The 21,265-nt window shown below is 42.6% G+C and overlaps 1 protein-coding gene and 1 long non-coding RNA gene across 3 annotated transcripts in view; one reads left to right on the forward strand and one right to left on the reverse strand.

The window, feature by feature from the left end:
- Positions 1-21,265, forward strand: part of LOC143121903 (NACHT, LRR and PYD domains-containing protein 3-like) — a 52,863-nt gene that overhangs the window by 25,611 nt on the left and 5,987 nt on the right. For both annotated transcript variants that reach the window (XM_076282583.1, XM_076282591.1), the window contains 3 exons: positions 16,202-16,378; positions 17,454-17,630; positions 18,087-18,263. In XM_076282583.1, coding sequence (XP_076138698.1) covers positions 16,202-16,378; positions 17,454-17,630; positions 18,087-18,263 — 531 coding nt within the window. The remainder of the gene's footprint in view (positions 1-16,201; positions 16,379-17,453; positions 17,631-18,086; positions 18,264-21,265) is intronic.
- On the reverse strand, positions 9,417-11,805 carry LOC143122047 (uncharacterized). The gene is made up of 7 exons (XR_012986581.1): positions 11,285-11,805; positions 11,098-11,188; positions 10,894-11,010; positions 10,423-10,498; positions 10,057-10,314; positions 9,677-9,813; positions 9,417-9,590 (listed from the first exon to the last, which is right to left on the reverse strand). It is a non-coding gene; the product is annotated as an uncharacterized LOC143122047 (long non-coding RNA).

A 21,265-nucleotide genomic window follows, 5' to 3' on the forward strand; every position in this document is an offset into this window, starting at 1 on the left:
TGCCTTCTCTCAGGTTATGGAGTGAGGACACATAACTGGCTGCCAGTATGCATGTGCTGGTGTCCTCACCCAAAACTACAGCAAGTTTTTTTCTGTTCCTCCAGTTTTGTGAAGTTGGGAATGATGTTGTTCAAAATGGTGAAATATTTGTCTCTTTGGGACCGATATTTATCACAGTGTAGCAGAAAGTGAACCTCTGACTCTACCTCCCCTGTCATACAGTGACCACATGTCCTTTGCTCTTTGGGCAGCCATGACTTCTTGTGCCTGCCTTTCTCTATGGCTAGACTGTGGTCACTCAGCCTGTACTTGGTGAGGATTTGTCTCTGCTTCGTATCTCTGACAGTGTGGAGATACTCTGCCAATTGATAGTCTTTTCGTATGCCAATGTAACATTCTAGTTTGTGTTGTAATTTTGTTTCTTTCTTCCAGTGTTCCAAATAAGAATTCTTGTTGTTCTTGTTAATTTGGTTGATTCTGATTGGTGGTTGGGAAGCAGTGCTGGTCTGGACAATTTGTGGGTTAGTATGGCAAGCGATTTTATCATTTACCCGCTAAGTTTGACTATCTGGAATTAACATTGTAGATATCAACAACGTCTTTCTGACTAGTCGCAATTACATTTTGGATAGTTGGAATTGTCATTCAAGATATCTGTAACGTAATTGTGACTAGTCGAAACGTCAGATAGAGATATCTGTAATTTAGTTTTAACTAGGCAAAACTAAATTACAGATATCTGTTATCACGTCATTGAAAACAACATTCAACTCGTCACACATCTTAAATGGCAATTGCAGATATCTTTAATTCAGTTTTGACTAGGCAGAATGAAAGGTGAAGATATCTCAAACGTCATTATGACTAGTGCAAATTATTGTGCAAGACGTTGCTCTTTAGTTCCGTAGCAGAGCCCGTCTAGATTTCTAGGCTAGCCCATCTACTTAGACATTGTCAGCTAATTTCCCCTCCCCAACATAATCGAAGAAAAAGTGGGCTTATTTCCTTATTTCTATGAATGGAAGAAGAATAAGCAGGCTGTAATGTCGTAGCCTACATTAATTAGTAGGCCTAGGCTAGCCTGCTAAATTCACCAGCACCAGCTACAGGAAATTCCATTCATAATGGTGTTGGCTGTAATCGAAAAAATCAAAGCAACATTGAATCATCAATTCTTGCTGCCAGCTCCTGTCTTGCATAGGCTGCAGCATTAAAAAGACGATTAAAAACTCCTTCGCCCTCTGGCTGCTCTGACATGGTGCTAATTACAAAGTTAACAGTTAACAGGTGCTTTGATGATTTGAACAACAACACGCTCTTCTCCCGCCTAAAGTGGGATGCGGCCTAATTTGCATAGCAATACAGATATCTCTAACGTCATTTCGCCTAGTCAAAACTCTAATTCAAGATATCTATAATTACATTTTGACTAGGCAGAATGAAAGTTATAGATATCTCCAATTTCAGATATCTCTAATCAAAACTCATTCAAGATATCTATAACTTGATAATAGATATCTACAATCAAATTATGACTATCCCTAACTCCAGTTTGAGATATCTACAACGTCATTTTGACTAGTCAAAATTCCATTTACAGATATCTACAATGTCATTTCGCCTAGTCAAAACTTAATTCAAGATATCTGAAAAGGAACATGTAGATATCTTGAATTGAAGTGAATTAAAGATATCTTCAACTGGAGTTATGACTAGTCAGAATCAAATTGTAGATATCTCTAACTGGAATTACAGATATCTACAATTCAATTGCAGATATCCGTAATTCACATAGTGGATATCTGCAACTGAATTGTAGATATCCGTAATGATAAACCCCATAGAAATGAATGGCAAATGTGGCGTCATTTGTCCTAGGAAGAATGTCTTTGTGGATATCTGAAATGACGATTATGGATAGGAAGAATTCAGTTGCGGATATCTAAAATGTTCGTTTTGACTAGGCAAAACTGAATTACAGATATCTGCAATACATATCCAGTCTAGCGGGAAAATGTTAAAATCGCTTGCCATAGGGTTAGGGGTTATTGGGTTAGTTAAATCCGAGACCAACTGACATAGGGGACTGGGCTTAGGGCTGAGCTCTTGGGATTAGATAAGTGCTTTAAAATGTAGTGAATTTTGAGGGCTTAATTTTAGATGAATCCAGAATTCTAGTGATCGTTTTTGGATATTAATCAATAGTGGAAATCGGCCTAATTCTGCCCTGCTAGCATTTGTGGGTACTTTTCTTTGGATATGTAACAAATTTCTACAGAATTCAGCATGCAGGGCTTCTATTGGGTGTTTGTCCCATCTAGAGTAGTCGTGTTTACTGAGTGGACCCCATATTTCACTTGCATAAAGTGCAATTGGCAAAATGACTGTGTCAAATATTTTGGACCAGATTTTAATTGGTATATCTATTTGATGAAAATTTCTTTTTATTGCATAAAATGCTCGTCGTGCTTTTTCTTTTAGTGCATTCACTGCAAGACCAAAGTTTCCAGAGGCGTTAATTTTTAAGCCAAGGTAGTTATAAGAAGTAACATTATCTAGGGCGGTGTTACCTAGAGTAAAGAGGTGTCTGGTTCCCTGAGGTCTGGAATGCTTCTGGAAGATCATAACTTTAGATTTATCCAAATTGACTGTCAGGGCCCAGTTCTGACAGTACTGCTCTAGCAGGTCCAGGTGCTGCTGTAGGCCCTGTTCAGTGGCCGACAGCAGCACCAGGTCATCCGCAAAGAGCAGGGATTTGACTTCCGTGTCCAACAGGGTGAGCCCAGGTGTTGCAGATTGTTCCAATAACACCGCTAACTCATTTATATAGATATTTAACAAGGTTGGACTCAAGCTGCAACCCTGTCTCACCCCACGCCCTTGAGTGAAGTATTCAGTTCTTTTGTTGCCAATTTTTACGCCACACTTATTGCCCAAATAAATTGATTTGATGATGTTATACATTTTACCCCCTATACCACTTTGTAGGATTTTGAAATACAATCCTTCATGCCAGATTGAATCGAAAGCTTTTTTAAAATCAATAAAACATGCAAATATTTTCCCCTTACTTTTTTGGTGAACATTTTGGTTTATCAGGGTATGGAGGGTGTAAATATGATCTGTAGTGCGGCAATTTGGTAAGAAGCCAATTTGATTTTTACTCAAGACATTGTGTTCAATAAGGAAGGCCTGTAAACGGGCGTTGAGGATACAGCAGAATACCTTCCCCAGGTTACTGCTCACACAGATGCCTCGGTAGTTATTAGGGTCAGATTTGTCTCCACTCTTATGTATTGGGGGTATAAGCCCCCTGTTCCAGACATCAGGGAAGCAACCAGCTTGAAAAACAAGATTAAATAACTTGAGGAGAGCCATTTGTAGAATGGGTGGGCTGAATTTCAACATTTCTGTCCGGATACTATCAGGACCACAAGCTTTTTCAGGCTTGAGCTTTTTAAGATTTTTTATGAGTTCATCACTTGAGATGCTGTGATCAAGTGGATTTTGGTGAACACAAATGGCCTCTTCAAGCTTTTGAAGGTTTAATTTGATATGTTTTTGTTCTTTAGTGATGTCATCTGGCATAGGTTTGTACAGGTTTTGGTAAAATGTTTTCCAGGTGTCTGGATTTTGAATTGCCAATTCTTTTGGTGGGGAATTGTTTAAATGATTTCAACTCTCCCAGAAAGTGTTGGTTTGGAGAGAGCCCTCGATTTCTTGTAGCGTTTTGTTGTAGTATTGTTGTTTTTTCTTTTTAATTGTTAATTTGTAATCTTTTAGGGCTTCAGAATAATTTTTGTCTCAGACAGGTATTTTTTTGGTCATGGTATTTTTTGTTTGATAATTGCCTGAGATTTTTCCGTTTCTCTATACATTCATGGTCAAACCATTTTTCTTTTGATGGTTTTCTTTTCTTACAGTTTTTCAGCAGGTTTGCCATTTTGGCGGCTCTGTTATATATATTGGAGATTTCCTCCGCTGCCAGGTTGACATCATCACTATTGGGTCTGAATTGTTTTAAAAGGAACATGTTAATATTGTTAGTAATTTCAACCGAATTGATTGCTTTATGAAATTCAGTCACACTGTCAGATTTCCATTTATATTTCTGATTTAATTGGATTAATTTGGAGGGGATTTGTATAGATGTTTTGTCGTTCATGCTTTTCAAGAATGTGGTTATCTGGCAGTGATCTGAAAAGGGAGACTGTGGTCTTACAGTGAATGCACTTATGGAGGATGGGTCCATGTCAGTAATGGTATAGTCGACTACACTAGTCCCAAGAGCTGAGCAATATGTGAACCTTCCTAAAGAGTCCCCTCTGATCCTACCATTAAGCATGTACAGGCCTAAGGAGCGACAGAGGTGCACTAACTCTCTGCCATTTTTGTTTATGGTCTTGTCAGGATTATTCCTGGTCATTGTGATGGGGGTGAGGGTGGCCGATAGATTATTGAATATGTGATTGTTTCCTGCTGGGTCTATACAGTCTGGCTGTGTGCCTGTACGGGCATTGAAGTCCCCACACAGAAGGACATTTCCCTGGGCCTGGAAGCTGTTAATTTCTGTATGGAGCCTGTTAAAGAATTCCTCATCATAATATGGTGAATCATGAGGTGGTGCATAGGCTGCACAGATGAATACATCATTGTCACAGTTAAATGTGCCTTTTTTGAGTTTCAGCCATGCATGTGTTATACCCTTTTTTACTAGTTTCAATTTAGTTGCAAGTTTTTCTTTGTACCAGATTATAATTCCACCAGATTTTCTTCCATGTTTGATGTGGTCGTGTTTAATAGAAGGCAGCAGGATTTCTGTATAGCCTTTTGGGCAGTATGTGTCAGTGTCTGTGTTACACCAAGTCTCAATTAAAACAACAAAATCTAGATTATTTAACTTATTTACAAAGTCAACATTTCTGCTTTTCGTTCCAAATGCTGAAGAGTGTAGTCCTTGAATGTTCCATGAGCTAATTGTGAGTGATTTCATGTATCTTATATTTAAGTATCATTAAAAGGAGTGAAGAACAGTGACATATTTTTGTAGAAAGATCAAAATACATTTCAATTCCAGTTTTGACAGTGAACATGATTTTTTTTTTTTTTTTTTTTAACCTATTAAAGTACACAGAAGTTGCAGGAGTTGTCGCACCTGGCCAAGGTCTGATGGTTGCTGGAGCGTAATACCTTGGGTGACTTCAGCGTAGGTGGGTTGGTGGTGCATGGGAGGCCAAGGTCTGATGGTTGCTGGAGCGTAATACCTTGGGTGACTTCAGCGTAGGTGGGTTGGTGGTGCATGGGAGCGTAATACCTTGGGTGACTTCAGCGTAGGTGGGTTGGTGGTGCATGGGAGCGTAATACCTTGGGTGACTTCAGCGTAGGTGGGTTGGTGGTGCATGGGAGCGTAATACCTTGGGTGACTTCAGCGTAGGTGGGTTGGTGGTGCATGGGAGGGCGCTGGGTTTCCTCCTGGGTTGTACTCCTTTCCTGTGCTCTTAGAGGTGGGCGGGGTGGTGCAGCAGCTGGGGAGTTTTTACCGCTCCGTGGGTTTCTGGTGGGTCCATGGGTCTGGCGAGTTGGGATTCTGCCGGGCTGCAGTGTTCTTCTGTCTCTGAGGGTGTGGTGAGGCTGCTCGGGGAATCTCTGCTCATGAGCTGAGGTTGGGGCTCTACAGAGGGTGGTGTCCTTTAAAACTTTTACAAAATACTTGACTCCTTCCTGATTCAGGTGCACATGGTCTGAAAGGTGTCTATATGTCAGGTTGGGATAGTGAGCCACTTTGATGTTGAGGGAAGAGCAGTAGTCAGCTATCTCTTGGTTAATGTGTTGGATTGTTGTCCAGGGGAAATCTGTGCGTGGCGGAAGAGAAGAAAGGATGATGTTGGCCTCAGGGAAAGCTTTTCGTGCCGATTCTACGACCCTCTTCAGCAGCTCTAGCACTCCCTTTTGAGTGGAGGTCGTTGGTGCCGGTGTGGATCAGTAAGTTGTCCGGAGCTTCCATATCGAATTGTTCAATGTGTTGCAGTGCTGTTGCGGTGGTAGGGCACCATAGTTTAGCAGTCCTGTGGGTTGGGAACATCCGCTTTTGATGCAGGTGTTTTCCATTGGAGTCCATGAGCATGACTGTTTTTTGTGGGGAAGTCTTTGTATTTTGTGGTGTGGGCAGCAGGTTGTTACTCTTAGCTGGTTGTGGTGTTTTAGTGGGTGCTGCGGCATTCCTCTTGGGGGGATTTGATGTCAGCTGTGATGTGGAGGTCATGGTGGTGTTTCTCTCAGCAGGTTGGTGTGGAGGTGGGGGGTGCTGTGGATGTAGTTGAATAGGAGGGTTTCCACTGGTGTTGGTGCTCTCTTGATGCGGCTGTTCTGTTGGCCCTTTTTCTGTTGATGTCATATGTGAAAGCTGTTCTTGTATGTGTTTAATTTCTTTTTCTTTTTCTGTCAAGTCTTCTCTTGTTTCAAAGAGCTTAGATTCTAGTGCCTGATTCCTCTTGTGAAGTTCACTGATACTGCTTTTCAGGTGGTTGATGGTAACTTTAGTTTCCTCTCTGTATTGTCTGAACTGTCTCTCTAGTCTCTCAATGCCGTCCCTCTCAGAAAGGTTCTGTTCCCTGATCTCTGTCATTTCGGACTCTAATAGGGACATGCAGTCCTCAATGCGCTGCACAGATATAGGGGTCCTTGGGGTCCGTGGAGTGTGCACGGCTGGATCTGAGTGAGGGGATGGTGGAACAGGGGCCGGTGCTTTAGTGGTCCTCTCTGTTGTTTGTGGGGGAAGACTGTTTTTTTTCTTTTTCTGCTAAGTTTTTTAATCTCTCAAAGTCCTGCTCAAATCTGTTTAGGCTGGACTCCTTGGATCATGACTGTCCCACTGTGATAGAGGTTGATATTAAACTTGGGCATGGTGTCTAAGTAGAGCTGTCTCATTACTTTATTCCCTGACATTTTTAAGTCTTTGTAGGTCTTTCTTAAAGCTGAGTGCCAGGCTTCCGGGTTTTCTGTATAGAAGAGATCTGATTTCACTCTCTTGTCGTTCAAATGTGTAAAGTCTGCCCTGAGTGTCTCTGGACATTGTTTTAGTAGCTGTGCTATGAGCTTTTTCTTTTGTGTCTCAGTTGTTACATTTGTGGGGTAGCTAATTTGCATATCCAGGTTCCGCTGGCATTCATTGGTTACTCCAGTGGGGTTCATTTGCATATCAACTGCCGTTGGTGTCTCTGAACATTCTAAAGCTGTTATGGCTGCTTCCATGGCTAGTTTATCCTTTATTGTTATTATTCCAAGTTCACTGGTCAGTGACACTCTCTCTCTCTCCCTTTTTCATGCTCACACCCTCTCTCTTTTTCCAACCTCCTTTCATCCCCATCTCTCTGTACCTTCATCTCTCTCTCTATCTTTCCAACCTTCTGACATCTCTTCATCTCTTTCATATTTTGTCTTTCTTTACCTCTTCTGTTTCCTCTGTGTCCATCCCTCTTTATCCACAGTGTGTGTGTGCGTATGCGTGTGCGTGTGTGTGTGTGTGTGTGTGTGAGTAGAGGATTGGTGATTTAAAGCCCGTCTTTCAACTTGAAGACCGTTGTGAATGAACGTGTAGAAAAATAGTGTAGAAACTCGATTTGCGAGAAAAAAATAATCATAAATGTGAATTTTTAAAGTTTTTGAAAGAAATTGTGAGCAAAATTACTTCCGCGTCTCAAAACCGTTCTGACCGGACGTGACATAACGGCAGGTATATCTCAATGCTTCGAAATGGAGTCAGACAGGGAAGAGGTCGTAGTAATCAACTCTTATGATGGGCCATTGCCTTATAATTATGAGCTGCCTAGGCGAGAGAGGGGTCAGGCACAGTTAAGGGGAAGGGTCAATGGACAGAGGAGAGAGATAGAGTTGTGGTGTGAGGAGAATCGGTGGAGAATTGGGCAGGTGTCTTGGTGAGTGACCACGGGCTATAGCTAATGGTGGCTATAACGTTGTCTCCATGTTTATCACATTGGACTATCTTTAATAAATCATAGTTAGCAATATTGCTGTCGACTTTGTTGTTTTTCAAGCATCCAAGATTGTCTCCATCTAAGCCAGCAACATGTGTCTTAAAATTATTAATTTAGATCCCCGATTTTAAATGAATGCTGTAGGCTATTTACATCTGTGACGCTAGTCTGCAGGGATGGAAATGCTGTGCACAACGTAGTTTATCGTGAAATTTTGCTGATTTTAGTAGCTGCTTTCAGACCTAGTTGTCTGCATGTTCTGCTTCTGCAGATGTCAAGCGTTTGGGCCGTATATGAACAACATAACCGGTGTTAGGATCTCGATCCATAACACGTTAGCGTGAATTCCGCACTTAGCCGGCTGTTATACTACTCCCCTCCTAGTATTTCCGACGGACATTATGTAAACGAGCTCGCATGTACTGCGGAGGACGTACCTGAAAGCAGCTAGTGTTCTGGTTAGGACGGGAATATGCTGGTCATGTAAATAGTCATTGTTACAAGGATCTTTTATTGTCACGTGCAGAGATACTGGGTGTAAGGCATGCAGAGAAATTGCATCTAATTGACAGCCTATACTGTGCATAAATGGAGGAGGGGGAGTGTCTTTCACAGTGCATATTTAGGAAATAAGTAGTCTACATGTCATTTCTTACAAGGTCTTACACCAACTACTAGAGCTTCAAGGAGGGATGGAGACTTTATCTTAGCACATTTTGTTTAACAGGTGCTTGTGTGGTAGATGTGAGGCTATGCCTTCAGCAGTGGAGAGTGTGTGCTGTAGGGAGGTCGACGCCTATTGGTCCCTTGTCCAAAACCTAGATCCCCCAGAAGACATTACCTGCCTCACTCCATCCAGGGTTTGAAGCATCCTGTCTGAATCCTTTTGTGCTGCAGATAGCTTACATGAACTTCAGACAGGAGCATGGCCCTCTCCAAGCCAGCAGACCAGAGTATGTTTTAAGCAAAAATAATTTCACACTGCAATTTAAAGAACCAGGTTTTCTACACCAAAACAGTAAATCCTGTTAAGCAGGTTTTAAACTCAGTAGTTTCCATATACTTCCTATAAAAACAACTTTGGTGTTAGTACAGTAGAATATCAGCCAACAGGACATGCAATATTTACCATTGGAATTGTTTACTATGAAAACATGGTATGATCAAAATTAAATTATGCCCCAATCTCTACCACAGGCAGTTCCGATACACAGCGTACAGGCAGGTTGTCCGCTGGGCGTACGGAATACTAGGCAGGGACATCAGGAAAGCCATACCTTCATGTGTTGTTGCAGAAATAAGAAGGCAGTTTCCAGAAGAAGGACAAAGATATAAAGGTTTTCAGTGGCCCCGTTTAGAAGATTAATAAATTCATAATGAAACAAACTGTATTGGTAAAATTGATCTTTTATTTCATGTTAAAACGTGAGTGTCGTGCGAGATGGAGGCTGACTGCCTCATCCTTGGCGACCTTCTGGAGGGAAGTGGTGAGGGGGGGCGGGGCAGCAGAGGTCAAGACAGCACTGCTTTCTTGTAGGGCCTGTGGTGACTTGGAGTATTCCTCTACCAGAGAGACCATAAGATTTGTTGCGTATCCTTGAGGAGAGAAACATTTAAAACACATTTAATAACATGGTTGACTCATTAAAAAAGATATTGAGAAACTAAGTGAAACTACTAACCGTAAGATGGTTTCTCCTTGATGGGGCGGACTACCCAGCCACCTTTCCGAAACTGGGGGTAGCGTGCCTCACCTTCACTGGTTCGAGCTACATCTCTGTTGCCATTACAATTGAAATGTAGGGCCGCCAAGAGAAGTCTGTAGGTGATAAGTAGATAGAACATTAGGTCTCCAAAGCTAACCCAATGCAGTGAAATGCAACAGAAATACAATACATGAGATTCATGTTTTCAGTTCAAATGGGTCTAAGACAATGACTCAACTTTGCAATATATTTTTTTAATGTAATGTAATGTATTGATAAAACCAAATTAAACAATTCCTTAAAAAGTTTAGCCTCAAATATTTGACATCTTTTAAACATAGGCTACTATGTTGTACCTGGTTCCAGCCACTCCTTGTTTCTCGCCTCTCCTTCCAACGGTGGATGTGCGCAGCTGGGAAATGCAGGAGTGCTGTGTTCATGTATTTCTTGTACATGATTGATCATACTCTGCCATTTTGCCTGCATTTCATCTGGATCTCCTGTAGGGGTGGAAGCTGCGGTCCAGTAGAGATGGTTGATAATGGCTGGCCTCCACAGCTTCAGTTCCTCACAGTCCCTCTCTTTTGCAGCAGCATCCAGTGCTTTCTGTACACCTGTTCCAGAGCAGACAAACAGAGCAGAGCAAACTAATTATTAGGAAAGTGAATTTAACTACAAAAAACAAGTCTGTTATATAGAACTACCAACATCACAATACATACTTTTCCCAATATGCCAGATGTCAAAGAAATGGCTTGTTCCTTTCGAACACAGTTTCTCACGTACCCACTTGGCCACCTAAAACAGAAGGTTAGACAGGTAGGGTCTCGCGCCAAATACTCAAGGCCGTGCGGGTGCGTTAGTTTTAGGCAACGTAGTAATCAGTCATGGAAGAAAACTCGCACACCATTGTTTGCCGTTGAAAAAATAAATAAAAGAAGTGTTTAATCCATCGACCACTGTCACCTCACTTGGTTTAATCCATCGACACTGTCACCTCACTTGGTAGCACATTGGTCGATGGATTAAACACTTCTTTTATTTATTTTTTCAACGGCAAACAATGGTGTGCGAGTTTTCTTCCATGACTGACACCTAAAACAGAACACACAAATTGATTTTATAGAATTTATTTTGAGTGATACTGTGCATGTCAACACTGCTCAGCTTTAGATCTCTCCTAGCATCTTTACCTGCCGATTTCTGTCTGTTATCAGAGCAGACACTTGCATGTCTTGGTCCATCAGAAACTGCATACTCCGCTTTAGACCCTCTAGCTCACACCAAGAGCTGCTTGGGACTTCTGAGCTCTGTAAAGCCAACTGATTATTATTGAACAGTAACAGTAATATCAGTAACTAAATCAGACACAAGATTTCTGTGTGACATCAACTTACTTGGACAAGTTGAACATCCAAAACTTTGTTAATTCAATCATCAATCAAGGAGTAGCTACCATATTTGGCACAGTGTCCAGGAGAATCTGATCTAAGAACGGCAAAAACAGTTACATTTAGAGGTTAATGCAAAAACATATTGACCTGTTCTACATCAGCATGAGCAACATGAGCCTGATCATTCTACCTGCAGTCACCAGACAGGATCAATCCACCTCCAGTCTCCTTCAACTCCCTGATCATCCCCCTCTGCTCATTCTTCCAGGCCTGCACGATGGTAGGGATAGTGTAATAGCGCTGATGGCGGAAAAAAGTGCCGGGACTTATGCACTGCAGTCCAAACAGCTTCAGCATCCTGATGGTCTGAGTAGCCATGCAACCTGAGAAGTGGATGGCACCACTGAGTAAAAGGTTGCAGGCAGGCATGTTTCGATGCACCTTCTCTTGGTTTCGGGTCCATCGATTTCCAAACAAGAAACACAAAGATTTCCGATGAGAGAATATTCAAGACTCAAGCAGCTTTAAAATGAGAGGCAGTGAAATACCTATATAGTTAAGACACAAATAATTAATATACATACTGTACATTCAGACTATAATTCAGCTCCTCACAGACAGTTGACAAAGACATTACCTGCTTGACTTTTATGAAAGTTCCTTCTGGATGCATTATGTGTCCCTGGGTTTCCCCACAGCATGCAGGGCAAACCGTAAACAAGGACAGCAACTGCCTCTGGCAAACGATGAACTTGTCAACAGCAGTGAAAACAAGGAAAGGAAAAACACATTCATTCTGACTATGACATTTTTTTTATACACAATCTGAAACAGTTTCCATTAAAAAGGTTATTACTTTGGGTCACTGAGAGATTCCAGCTCTTCTGGTTCCTCCTCAGAGGACTCGCTTGCCATCTCTTCCCCTGGACTCCATGACATATCACCAGAATGGTTGATGATATCAGAAAATGACCATTCATCATCATTTCGTTCAGGACTGGCCAGTGGAGTTGATCTGCGATTCTCAAACCTTTCGGTTTGAGTCCCCACATCCACCATCTGAGGCTTTACCTGAACAGCAAAGATGAAAGACATTAATCTTAATAATTGTTCACCATTGTACATTCATTGGTAAAAACACATGCAATATCTAATGCAGCCAGTACAAAATATATTTTTCTAATATTATGAAGTTCATAATTTTTAATGTTTACTGTCTGAAAAGTGTAAATTGCAAAAATAGTAACCATGGAGTATATGGCATGTATGGTGAATGCTAGATATAAGCTAACTACCTGATGAACGATGTAAAGATCTTATGTTGCACTGTGATCCACGATGGAACTCTGCTGGCTCAGGGTCCATTGTAGAGATGTCTCCATCTCCATCATCTTCAGGCTCTGAAGTGGCACTTGCACCCACCCCTTCTTTGCTGGCAGCACTCTCTGCCAAAATCTGAAAACAGACCAAAATCACAACTTTGAACTTATAAAAAATGTAGTGCTTTCACGAAAATCCCCCATTCATGCATTATTTACAAGACTGCTAATCTTTTAAAAGTAGTCCCGAGCTGCATTCCCTCGCATGTAGTGTTGTCACGATACCAAAATTATGACTTCGATACGATACCTGCCATAAATATCACGATGCTCGATACTGAAACGATACTACGGTGAAATCCTAAGATATCTGGAAAAGAAAGGACTCATACCTCCTCCGAGTGTATTGGGTCATTTGTGTTGAATTCGGTGCACTTTTGTAGTGTGCAGGTCAATTCTGGGTTCTAAACTTCTAAACTTCCTACATAATTATTATTTTTTATAGTCAGTAAAATAGTAGGCCTACTTTGTGTGATTAAGTCCTTTATTGTTTGTTATAGTTAATTTACATTGTGTTGTGTTTTGGCAATAAAGTAGCTTTAAATAGCCAAACTAGGCTAGATCAAGGTCAGTATTGAAACTACTGCATGCAAATAACTGAATGCTATGCAGAGGGGCCTAATCTTTAGGCCATCTGATGTACAGTATAGGCTACCCTAGGCCTTCCCGTGTTCATGGGATTTCTTTGACAGTTGCAAAGGGGAAAATGTGAGTAGTCTTCTTTGCGCCCAGTGTACAAGTACGACGTTCCAACCACTCAGGTCTTCGTCAGATAGGCCTATAACGAGGTATCTGTGTGCATTCCTACATTACGTCCATTTCTTTGATAACATGACCTGTTGCAATATATCTGTGTGCATTCCTACATTACGTCCATTTCTTTGATAGCATGATTTGCTACCACGTAACAATAAGCCGCTATTATTATTAGGACTCAACACGTACGGTGGTAATATGCTGTGGGCTTTAATTAGCGAATTTCGGGTAGCCTATCCAACATCTGGGCAATAATTATTGAACACATTGCAGTCTACATGCCATGACAAATATTACCAGTAGTACTGACCGAACATGAAATAGATTGTTTACAAGTTATGGTAATGATATTCTGGCGTGAACATTGCGCTTTCATCACGTTAGCACCCTATGATTAGGCTACAGCTAGCTCGTTATGTCTCGTCAAAATGATTACCTCGTTATGTCTCGTCAAAATTCATTGATGAAGGAAGGTTATCCTAGAGAACCATAGGCCTACTCGTTTCACTTAGGCTAGACTAAAACAGAAGAGAAGAACTTGGCACTAACCATGTAGCCTAGTCGTGTTTTCTATAGCATATTAGTTAACCTGTCGTTCTTTGAACTCTTTAAAAATGTTGGGATATGTCTGCGAGGTGTTTAGCCATGCGTAGCCTAGGCTAGCAGCTACTGCTTATAAATGACTTTGAAACATATTTTACAAACGGGCCTGTGTACCTGATGGCTTGCCTTCACTATTCCCCCTGATGGCTTGCCTTCACTATTCCCGATGTATCCCATATAGTTCCAGATTTCACTTCACCTTTTGTTTTATCCACAAGGCAGAGGACTGTCGGCAAAGAACTTTGTTGACGTTAGCTCCCATTCACTCACTCAGAGATGCCTGCTTGACACGCCCACTTGCCTAGATGCGTGCAAGGAGCAGTGAGAGCAGCAGTTCAAAAAGACGCAGAACGTTATTATTTTAAAGTATCGATTCTAAAAACGTCGGAAATCGTATCGTTTTTTGCGTGAAGGCATCGTGATACCTTTTTAGTATCGATACACCGTGCAACACTACTCGCATGTGCCCTGTTAATACCAAATTGCAGTTATGTTTGTAAGCTTCGATTAGTAAAAAAAAAACAAGGCAACTTCGATGTAACTAAGAAAATCAGAAAGCTAATATTGTAAAGCATTACTTGGATGCGTTTTCAAAAAGATAATCTCATTAGCACAAGTGTCAGGAGGCTGCAGCCTCACGGTGCTAACGTAAGAGAGCTGACGGCAGCTAGGCGGGCTTTCGTGCCTTCATGGTGCTAACTTCACTAGGCTACAGTCAGCGAAAGTCATGCCACGACAAATCCATCATAACGTCAAGAAAAATATATTCGCAAAAATTACATGCAGGGATACATTTCAATGCAACCGTTTTTTATACAAAACTCCTTGTTGATATCAACATTGCAGTTGCGTAAGCTCTAAGTCAAAGAAAACCAACGTAACTTCGATCTAACTTCCAGAAAACTAATATTCTAAAGCATTAACGTTAGTTAGATGCGTTTTCAAAAAGATAATCTCTTTAGCTGCTAGCACAATAAAATAAGTGTCAGGAGGCTCATGTTGCAGCCTCACAGGGCTAACGTTAACGTAACAAGACTAAGCTGATGGCAGCTATAGGCGGGCTTTCGTGCCTTCATGGTGCTAACTTCACTAGGCTATAATCATTACAGTCAGCAACATTCATGCCGTGACTAATCCATAACGTCAAGAAAAGTACATTTGCAAAAAATACATGTTGGGCTACGTTTGAATGCAACAGTTTTTTATAAGGTATTAACGTTATACAACTTACAGTAAAAAGCTCCCTGTTGATATCAACATTGCAGTTATATTTGTAACCTTCGATTAGTCAAAGAAAACCAAGGCAACTTCGATGTAACTCCCAGAAAACTAATGTTGTAAAGCATTAACTTACTTGGATGCGTTTTCAAAAAGATAATCTCATTAGCACAATAAAATAAAGTGTCAGGAGGCATGTAGCCTCAAGGGCTACCGTAACAAGTTAGCTAAGCTGATGGCAGCTAGGCGGGCTTTCGTGCCTTCATGGTGCTAACTTCACTATATATTATCATTACAGTCAGCAACATTCATGCCAAGACTAATCCATTATAACGTCAAGAAAAATCCATTTGCAGAAATTGCATGCAGGGCTACATTTCGATGCAATAATTTTTATAAGGTAAACGACTTACTGTGCAAAGCTCCCATTTTCGAAGTGCAGATTCTCTGCTAGTGCTAACGTTAACGTTAGACTCTTCACTCCCGCCAGATTTTGCTGGTAGACTTGCATGCACTGATGGCACAGCTCCATTTGCCAGCCTAACCCACTCTCTTCGTCGAAATCCCATGCGAAATTCCATAAGATCTCCTTGGTTGTAGCTGTCGGGTGTGAAGTGTTTTTCACATAGCAGCTACCACAGTGTGTCTTGTCACCGAGGAGGTAGCACTAGCGAAATTGCTCCTCTTTGCCTGGACAAAACGTATCCAAGCACGGAAATCGTTGTGTTTCTTGTTTGGAAATCGATGGACCCGATGGCCAGACGAGTTGGAGTTGTTGCATCCAAAACAAACACAAGAATTCACCATTGTGACAACTCAAACCTACTCAACTAACAATAACGACAAGCTCTCTTTTCTCTTACCACCTCTCAGACTACATAAACCCACAATGAGAACTAGGGTAGCAGCGCCAATGTTTGCCTGTCCTTACGTCATATGACGCGTTCTCCGGGAAAAGGGCGGTTTCTGGTAGCCTAGCTTAGAATAGGCACACTTTCTTCATATTTTCTGCCCGTGGGTGTTGTAAAACATATGTATTGTTATGTATGTCTTTTTAAATTGACATTTTCATACAGGATTCTGTATAAATTAAGTTATACAATTAAATTGAAAGTTGCTCTTTAATATTCAGATGTTTAACTCTGTTTCAGGCTGGATAGATGTGATCTGACCGATAAGAGCTGTTCCTATCTGGCCTCTGCACTGAAGACATCACACTCATCAAATCTCAGAGTGCTGCACCTGAGTAACAATAAGCTGCTGGACTCAGGAGTGGAACTTTTATGTTCTGCTCTTTGTCATCAAAACTACAAACTAAAGAAACTACAGTAAGCATCACTTCATGTAGTGAGTTTGTGTGTGTGTGTGTGTGTGTGTGTGTGTGTGTGGTAGTGGGGTTAAAACAGGTAAGGTGTTTGGGTGTGTGTGTGTGTGTGGTAGTGGGGTTAAAACAGGTAAGGTGATTGGGTGTATGTGTGTTTGTGGTGGTGGGTTAAATACTCACTGGAGTATTTTTGTGTGTTAGGAGGAGTGTGTGTGTGTGTGTTTGTGTGTTTGTAGTGGTGGTGATGAGGTTAAAGACAGCAGGTAGTGTGTGTGTGTGTGTGTGTGTGTGTGTGTTTGTGTGTTTGTAGTGGTGGTGATGAGGTTAAAGACGGCAAGTAGTGTGTGTGTGTGTGTGTGTGTGTGTGTTTGTGTGTTTGTAGTGGTGGTGATGAGGTTAAAGACGGCAAGTAGTGTGTGTGTGTGTGTTTCTGTGTTTGTAGTGGTGGTGATGAGGTTAAAGACGGCAAGTAGTGTGTGTGTGTAGTGTGGTGGGCGCGGGCGGGGGTGTGTGAGAGGGAAGGATGGAGGAAGGGAGGGAGAGAGAAGTGTGTGTGTGTCTCTCTCTCTGTCCCTTCATCCCTCTCTCTCTCGCTCTTTCTAACCTCCTTTCATGCTCTCTCTCTGTCCCTTCATCCCTCTCTGTCTATCTTTCCAACCTCCTGACATTTCAGTTTTTCTTTCTCTCTTCTGTTTCCTCTGTGTCCATCCCTCTTTTATCCACCTCTCTGTTTCAGCTGCAGTTCGCCAATTTATTTGCTGGCTAGTTAGAAATACAGAACACTCTCTGTCCTTCCTGCTCACTCTCTCACTCCCTTCTTCCTGCCCACCCTCTCTCTCTCTCTCTCTCTTTCCAACCTTCTTTCATCCCCTCTCTCTCTGTCCCTTCATCCCTCTCTCTCTATCTTCTTCCTGCCCACTCTCTTCTTTCTTTCTCTCTTCTGTTTCCATCCCTCTTTTTTGTGTGTGTGTGTGTGTGTGTGTGTATGTGTGTAAGGAGAGTGAGTGTGTGTGTGTGTGTGTGTGTGTGTGTGAGTAGAGGATTGGTTATTAATATTCAGATGTTTAACTATGTTTCAGGCTAAGAGACTGTAAGCTGACCGATAAGAGCTGTTCCTATCTGGCCTCTGCACTGAAGACATCACGCTCATCAAATCTCAGAGTGCTGGACCTGAGTGACAATAAGCTGCTGGACTCAGGAGTGAAACTTTTATGTTCTGCTCTTTGGCATCAAAACTGCAAACTGGAGGAACTAGTGTAAGCATCACTTCATGTAGTGTGTGTGTGTGTGTGTGTGTGTGTGTGTGTGTGTGTGATGGTGGGGTTAAAACAGGTAAGGTGTACATGTATATGAGTGTATGGTGGTGGATTAAAGACAGCAGGTAGAGTATGTTTGTGTGTGGGGCGGAGTGTGTGTGTGTGTGTGTTTGTAGTGGTGGTGATGAGGTGAAAGTCGGCAGGTAGTGTGTGTGTGTGTGGTGGGGGAGGGGGGGGGGGAGTAGTGTGTGTGTGTGTGGTGATGAGGTTAGGTAGTGTGTGTGTGTGTGTGTGTGTGTGGTGGTGGTGGGCAGAGTGAGAGGGTGAGTGAGAGAGAGGAAGGAGTGTGTGTGTGTGTGTTAGGTGGTGGTGATGAGGTTAGGTAGTGTGTGTGTGTGTGTGAGTGTGTGAGTAGAGGATTGGTGATTAATATTCAGATGTTTAACTCTGTTTCAGGCTGTGGGGCTGTGATCTGACCAATAAGAGCTGTTCCTATCTGGCCTCTGCACTGAAGTCTCCCTCCTCAAATCTCACACAGCTGAACCTGAGGGCCAATCGCCAGATGAGTGCATCAGCTGAACAGGCGCTCTGTGCTCTAGTGAAGAACCCACACTGTAAACTGGAGAAACTAGGGTGAGTAAATATCTAAACATGTCACTCAGCTCTGTAGAACATGAGACCCAACATGCCTGTATGCCTTTGCTTTTACTCATCAATCCAGCTATCACCCTTCCCTCTCTCTCTACCTTTTTTTCTGTCTCTTCCTTTTACACAAATCTGTTAATTTCTCTCTCTCTCTTCTTGCCCACCCCCTCTCTCCCTCTTTATCTCTCTTCTTCCTGTCCACTCTCCCTCCCTGTCTCTCTTTCTCTCTTCTTCATCCCTCTCTCTCTCTTTCCAACTTCCTGACATCTCTTCATTTCTTTCATATTGTCTATCTTTCTCCTGTTTCTTCTGTGTCCATCCCTCTTTTATCCTCTTTCCCTTTTCACTTTTATCACTCTCTGAAATTGGTAAAGTTGTTAAAACATTTATTCCTACCCTCTCTCTCTCTTTCTTATTTTCCTACACACACTCTCCATCTTTTGTTAATTTTGTCTGTCTTTCTTTCTTTCTTTTTTTCTATTCTACTTCCTTTGTATCTCTCTCTCTGAAGTTAGTTTCGTAGTTGTTTAAATGTGTTAAGTGTCATAAATGTGTTAAAGTTCATTCTCAGCTTTTACTCCTCATATGTGTGTGTTTGGTCGTGTCCTTCTGCCTCAGCCCACACATGTGTGTGTGTGTGTGTGTGTGTGTGTGTGTGTAACGTCTCAGCTCGAAGACGAGACAAAAACAAGGGCATAGCAGAGAAGATTTAACATTTTTAACAAATTTATTGAGAGCGTTTAACATGACCAACCCAAAATAATTACAAAACCCAACTAATTAGAAAAACCTGAATATGTCAGTAGAGTCAGTGGTGTAGGCAATGTATGGATGCACTGAGTAAATGTAGTGGTGCTAAATAAATTAATGAAAAGAAATACCAAAACCTAACAAAACCAAGACTCAGGTCTGCTGCCGCCACCAACAACCCTACGCCCGCTCTCTAACCCACAATGCATCAGGGTGCCTTTTAAAGAACCCTGGACACCAGGTGTCCTAACAATTAATCAATTAGAGATGGAGACGAGCAGGCCAAGCTGACGAGGACGCCATGTACTGCCTCAGCCCACACCTGTGTGTGTGTGTGTGTGTGTGTGCGTGCGTGTGTGCGTGTGCATGTGTGTGTGTGTGTGTGTGTTAGAGGGGGAGACGAGCAGGCCAAGCTGACGAGGACGCCATATACTGCCTCAGCCCACACCTGTGTGTGTGCGTGTGCGCGTGTGTGTGCGTGTGCGTGTGTGTGTTAGAGGTGAGACGAGCAGGCCAAGCTGACGAGAACGCCATGTACTCGTCACAGTGTTTGTGTTTATGGGGCCGTGTGTGTGTGTGTGTGTGTGTGTGTTAGAGGTGGAGATGAGCATGTACTCGTCACAGTGTGTGTGTTTATGGGGCCGTGTGTGTGTGTGTGTGTGTTTATGGAAGTATGTCTTTTATGTGGCCCACACCTCTCCCCCCTTTTCCTCTTGTCATTCTCTTGTCATCCATTTCTTTCTTTAATGCGAGACACTACAGGCATCCAGCCTTACTCGATCCAAACACTCTCATCCATGGCTAAATGATACCCTCCGGTCGCAGCGCACCAAACTCAGAGCCGCGGAGAGGAAATGGCACAAATCCAAACTAACTGATGACCTCAAAAACTACCAGACACTCCTGACCTCCTTCTCAGCCAGCATCACTGCTGCTAAGACGGCTTTCTACAATGACAAAATCAACAGCACTACAGACACTCGAAAACTTTTTTCAACCTTCAAATCGCTACTCAACCCTCAGATGCCTCCTCCTCCATCCAGCCTTACTGCAGATACCCTCGCCTCACTTTTTACAAACAAAGTGGCGGCAATCAGCAGTCAATTCTCTACATGCCCACTCAACGCATCGGACTCAGATACCGCACTCCTACAACCTCTAGGGACTGCTAGATCATCTTTTTCAGCATTCACGCCTCTCTCCGAGAATGAAGTATCTAGACTCCTGACATGCAGCCGTCCTACCACATGCTCGCTGGACCCTATACCTACGAGCCTACTTCAGTCCATCAGCCCGACCATCGCACCAGCTATCACACACGTGATCAATGCCTCGCTAACCTCCGGCACATTTCCAACAGCGTTCAAAATGGCCCGGGTAACACCGTTACTGAAGAAAGCTTCTCTCAACCCTGCTCAAGTCGAGAACTACCGCCCTGTCTCACTCCTGCCTTTCCTATCCAAAGGCATTGAACGAGCAGTCTCCAAACAGGTCTCTGACTTCCTTTCACAGAACAACCTTCTGGATCCAAATCAGTCTGGGTTCAAAAGCGGCCACTCTACCGAAACGGCTCTGCTGTCTGTAACAGAAGCCTTAAAAGAAGCCAGGGCGACCGCTCGGTCATCAGTACTCATTCTGCTTGACTTATCGGCTGCCTTTGACACGGTTAATCACCGAATCCTTCTCTCTATACTCGCTAACATGGGAATCTCCGGTTCTGCTCTCTCCTGGTTTGAATCCTACCTCACAGGATGCTCGTTTAACGTATCATGGCTTGGTCAGCTATCTGCACCTCACCATCTCACCACAGGGGTTCCCCAGGGCTCAGTACTGGGCCCCCTTCTCTTTGCTATCTACACCACTTCCTTGGGACAGATTATCCGTTCGCATGGCTTCTCATACCACTGCTATGCAGACGACACACAGCTCTATCTGTCCTTTCCACCTGATGACCCCTTGGTTTCAGCACGGATCTCGGATTGCCTCTCAGACATAGCTACATGGATGAAGGCACACCACCTCCAGCTGAACCTCTCAAAGACTGAACTGCTGGTCCTCCCAGCTAAACCTACCATACACCACGACATCAACATCAAATTTGACTCTCTGTCTGTTTCACCTACCAGGACTGCAAGAAATCTAGGAGTTGTTCTCGACAACCAACTAAACTTCTCAGATCATGTTGCCTCAGTCGCCCGGTCATGCCGTTTCGCACTCTACAATATACGGAAAATCAGGAC

This window comes from Alosa pseudoharengus, unplaced genomic scaffold (genome assembly GCF_046254945.1).
Source record: "Alosa pseudoharengus isolate Yale_2024_CS ecotype anadromous, Long Island Sound unplaced genomic scaffold, YU_APseudo_1.1 YU_APseudo_1.1_scf_1, whole genome shotgun sequence".
NCBI classification, from domain to species: domain Eukaryota; kingdom Metazoa; phylum Chordata; class Actinopteri; order Clupeiformes; family Clupeidae; genus Alosa; species Alosa pseudoharengus.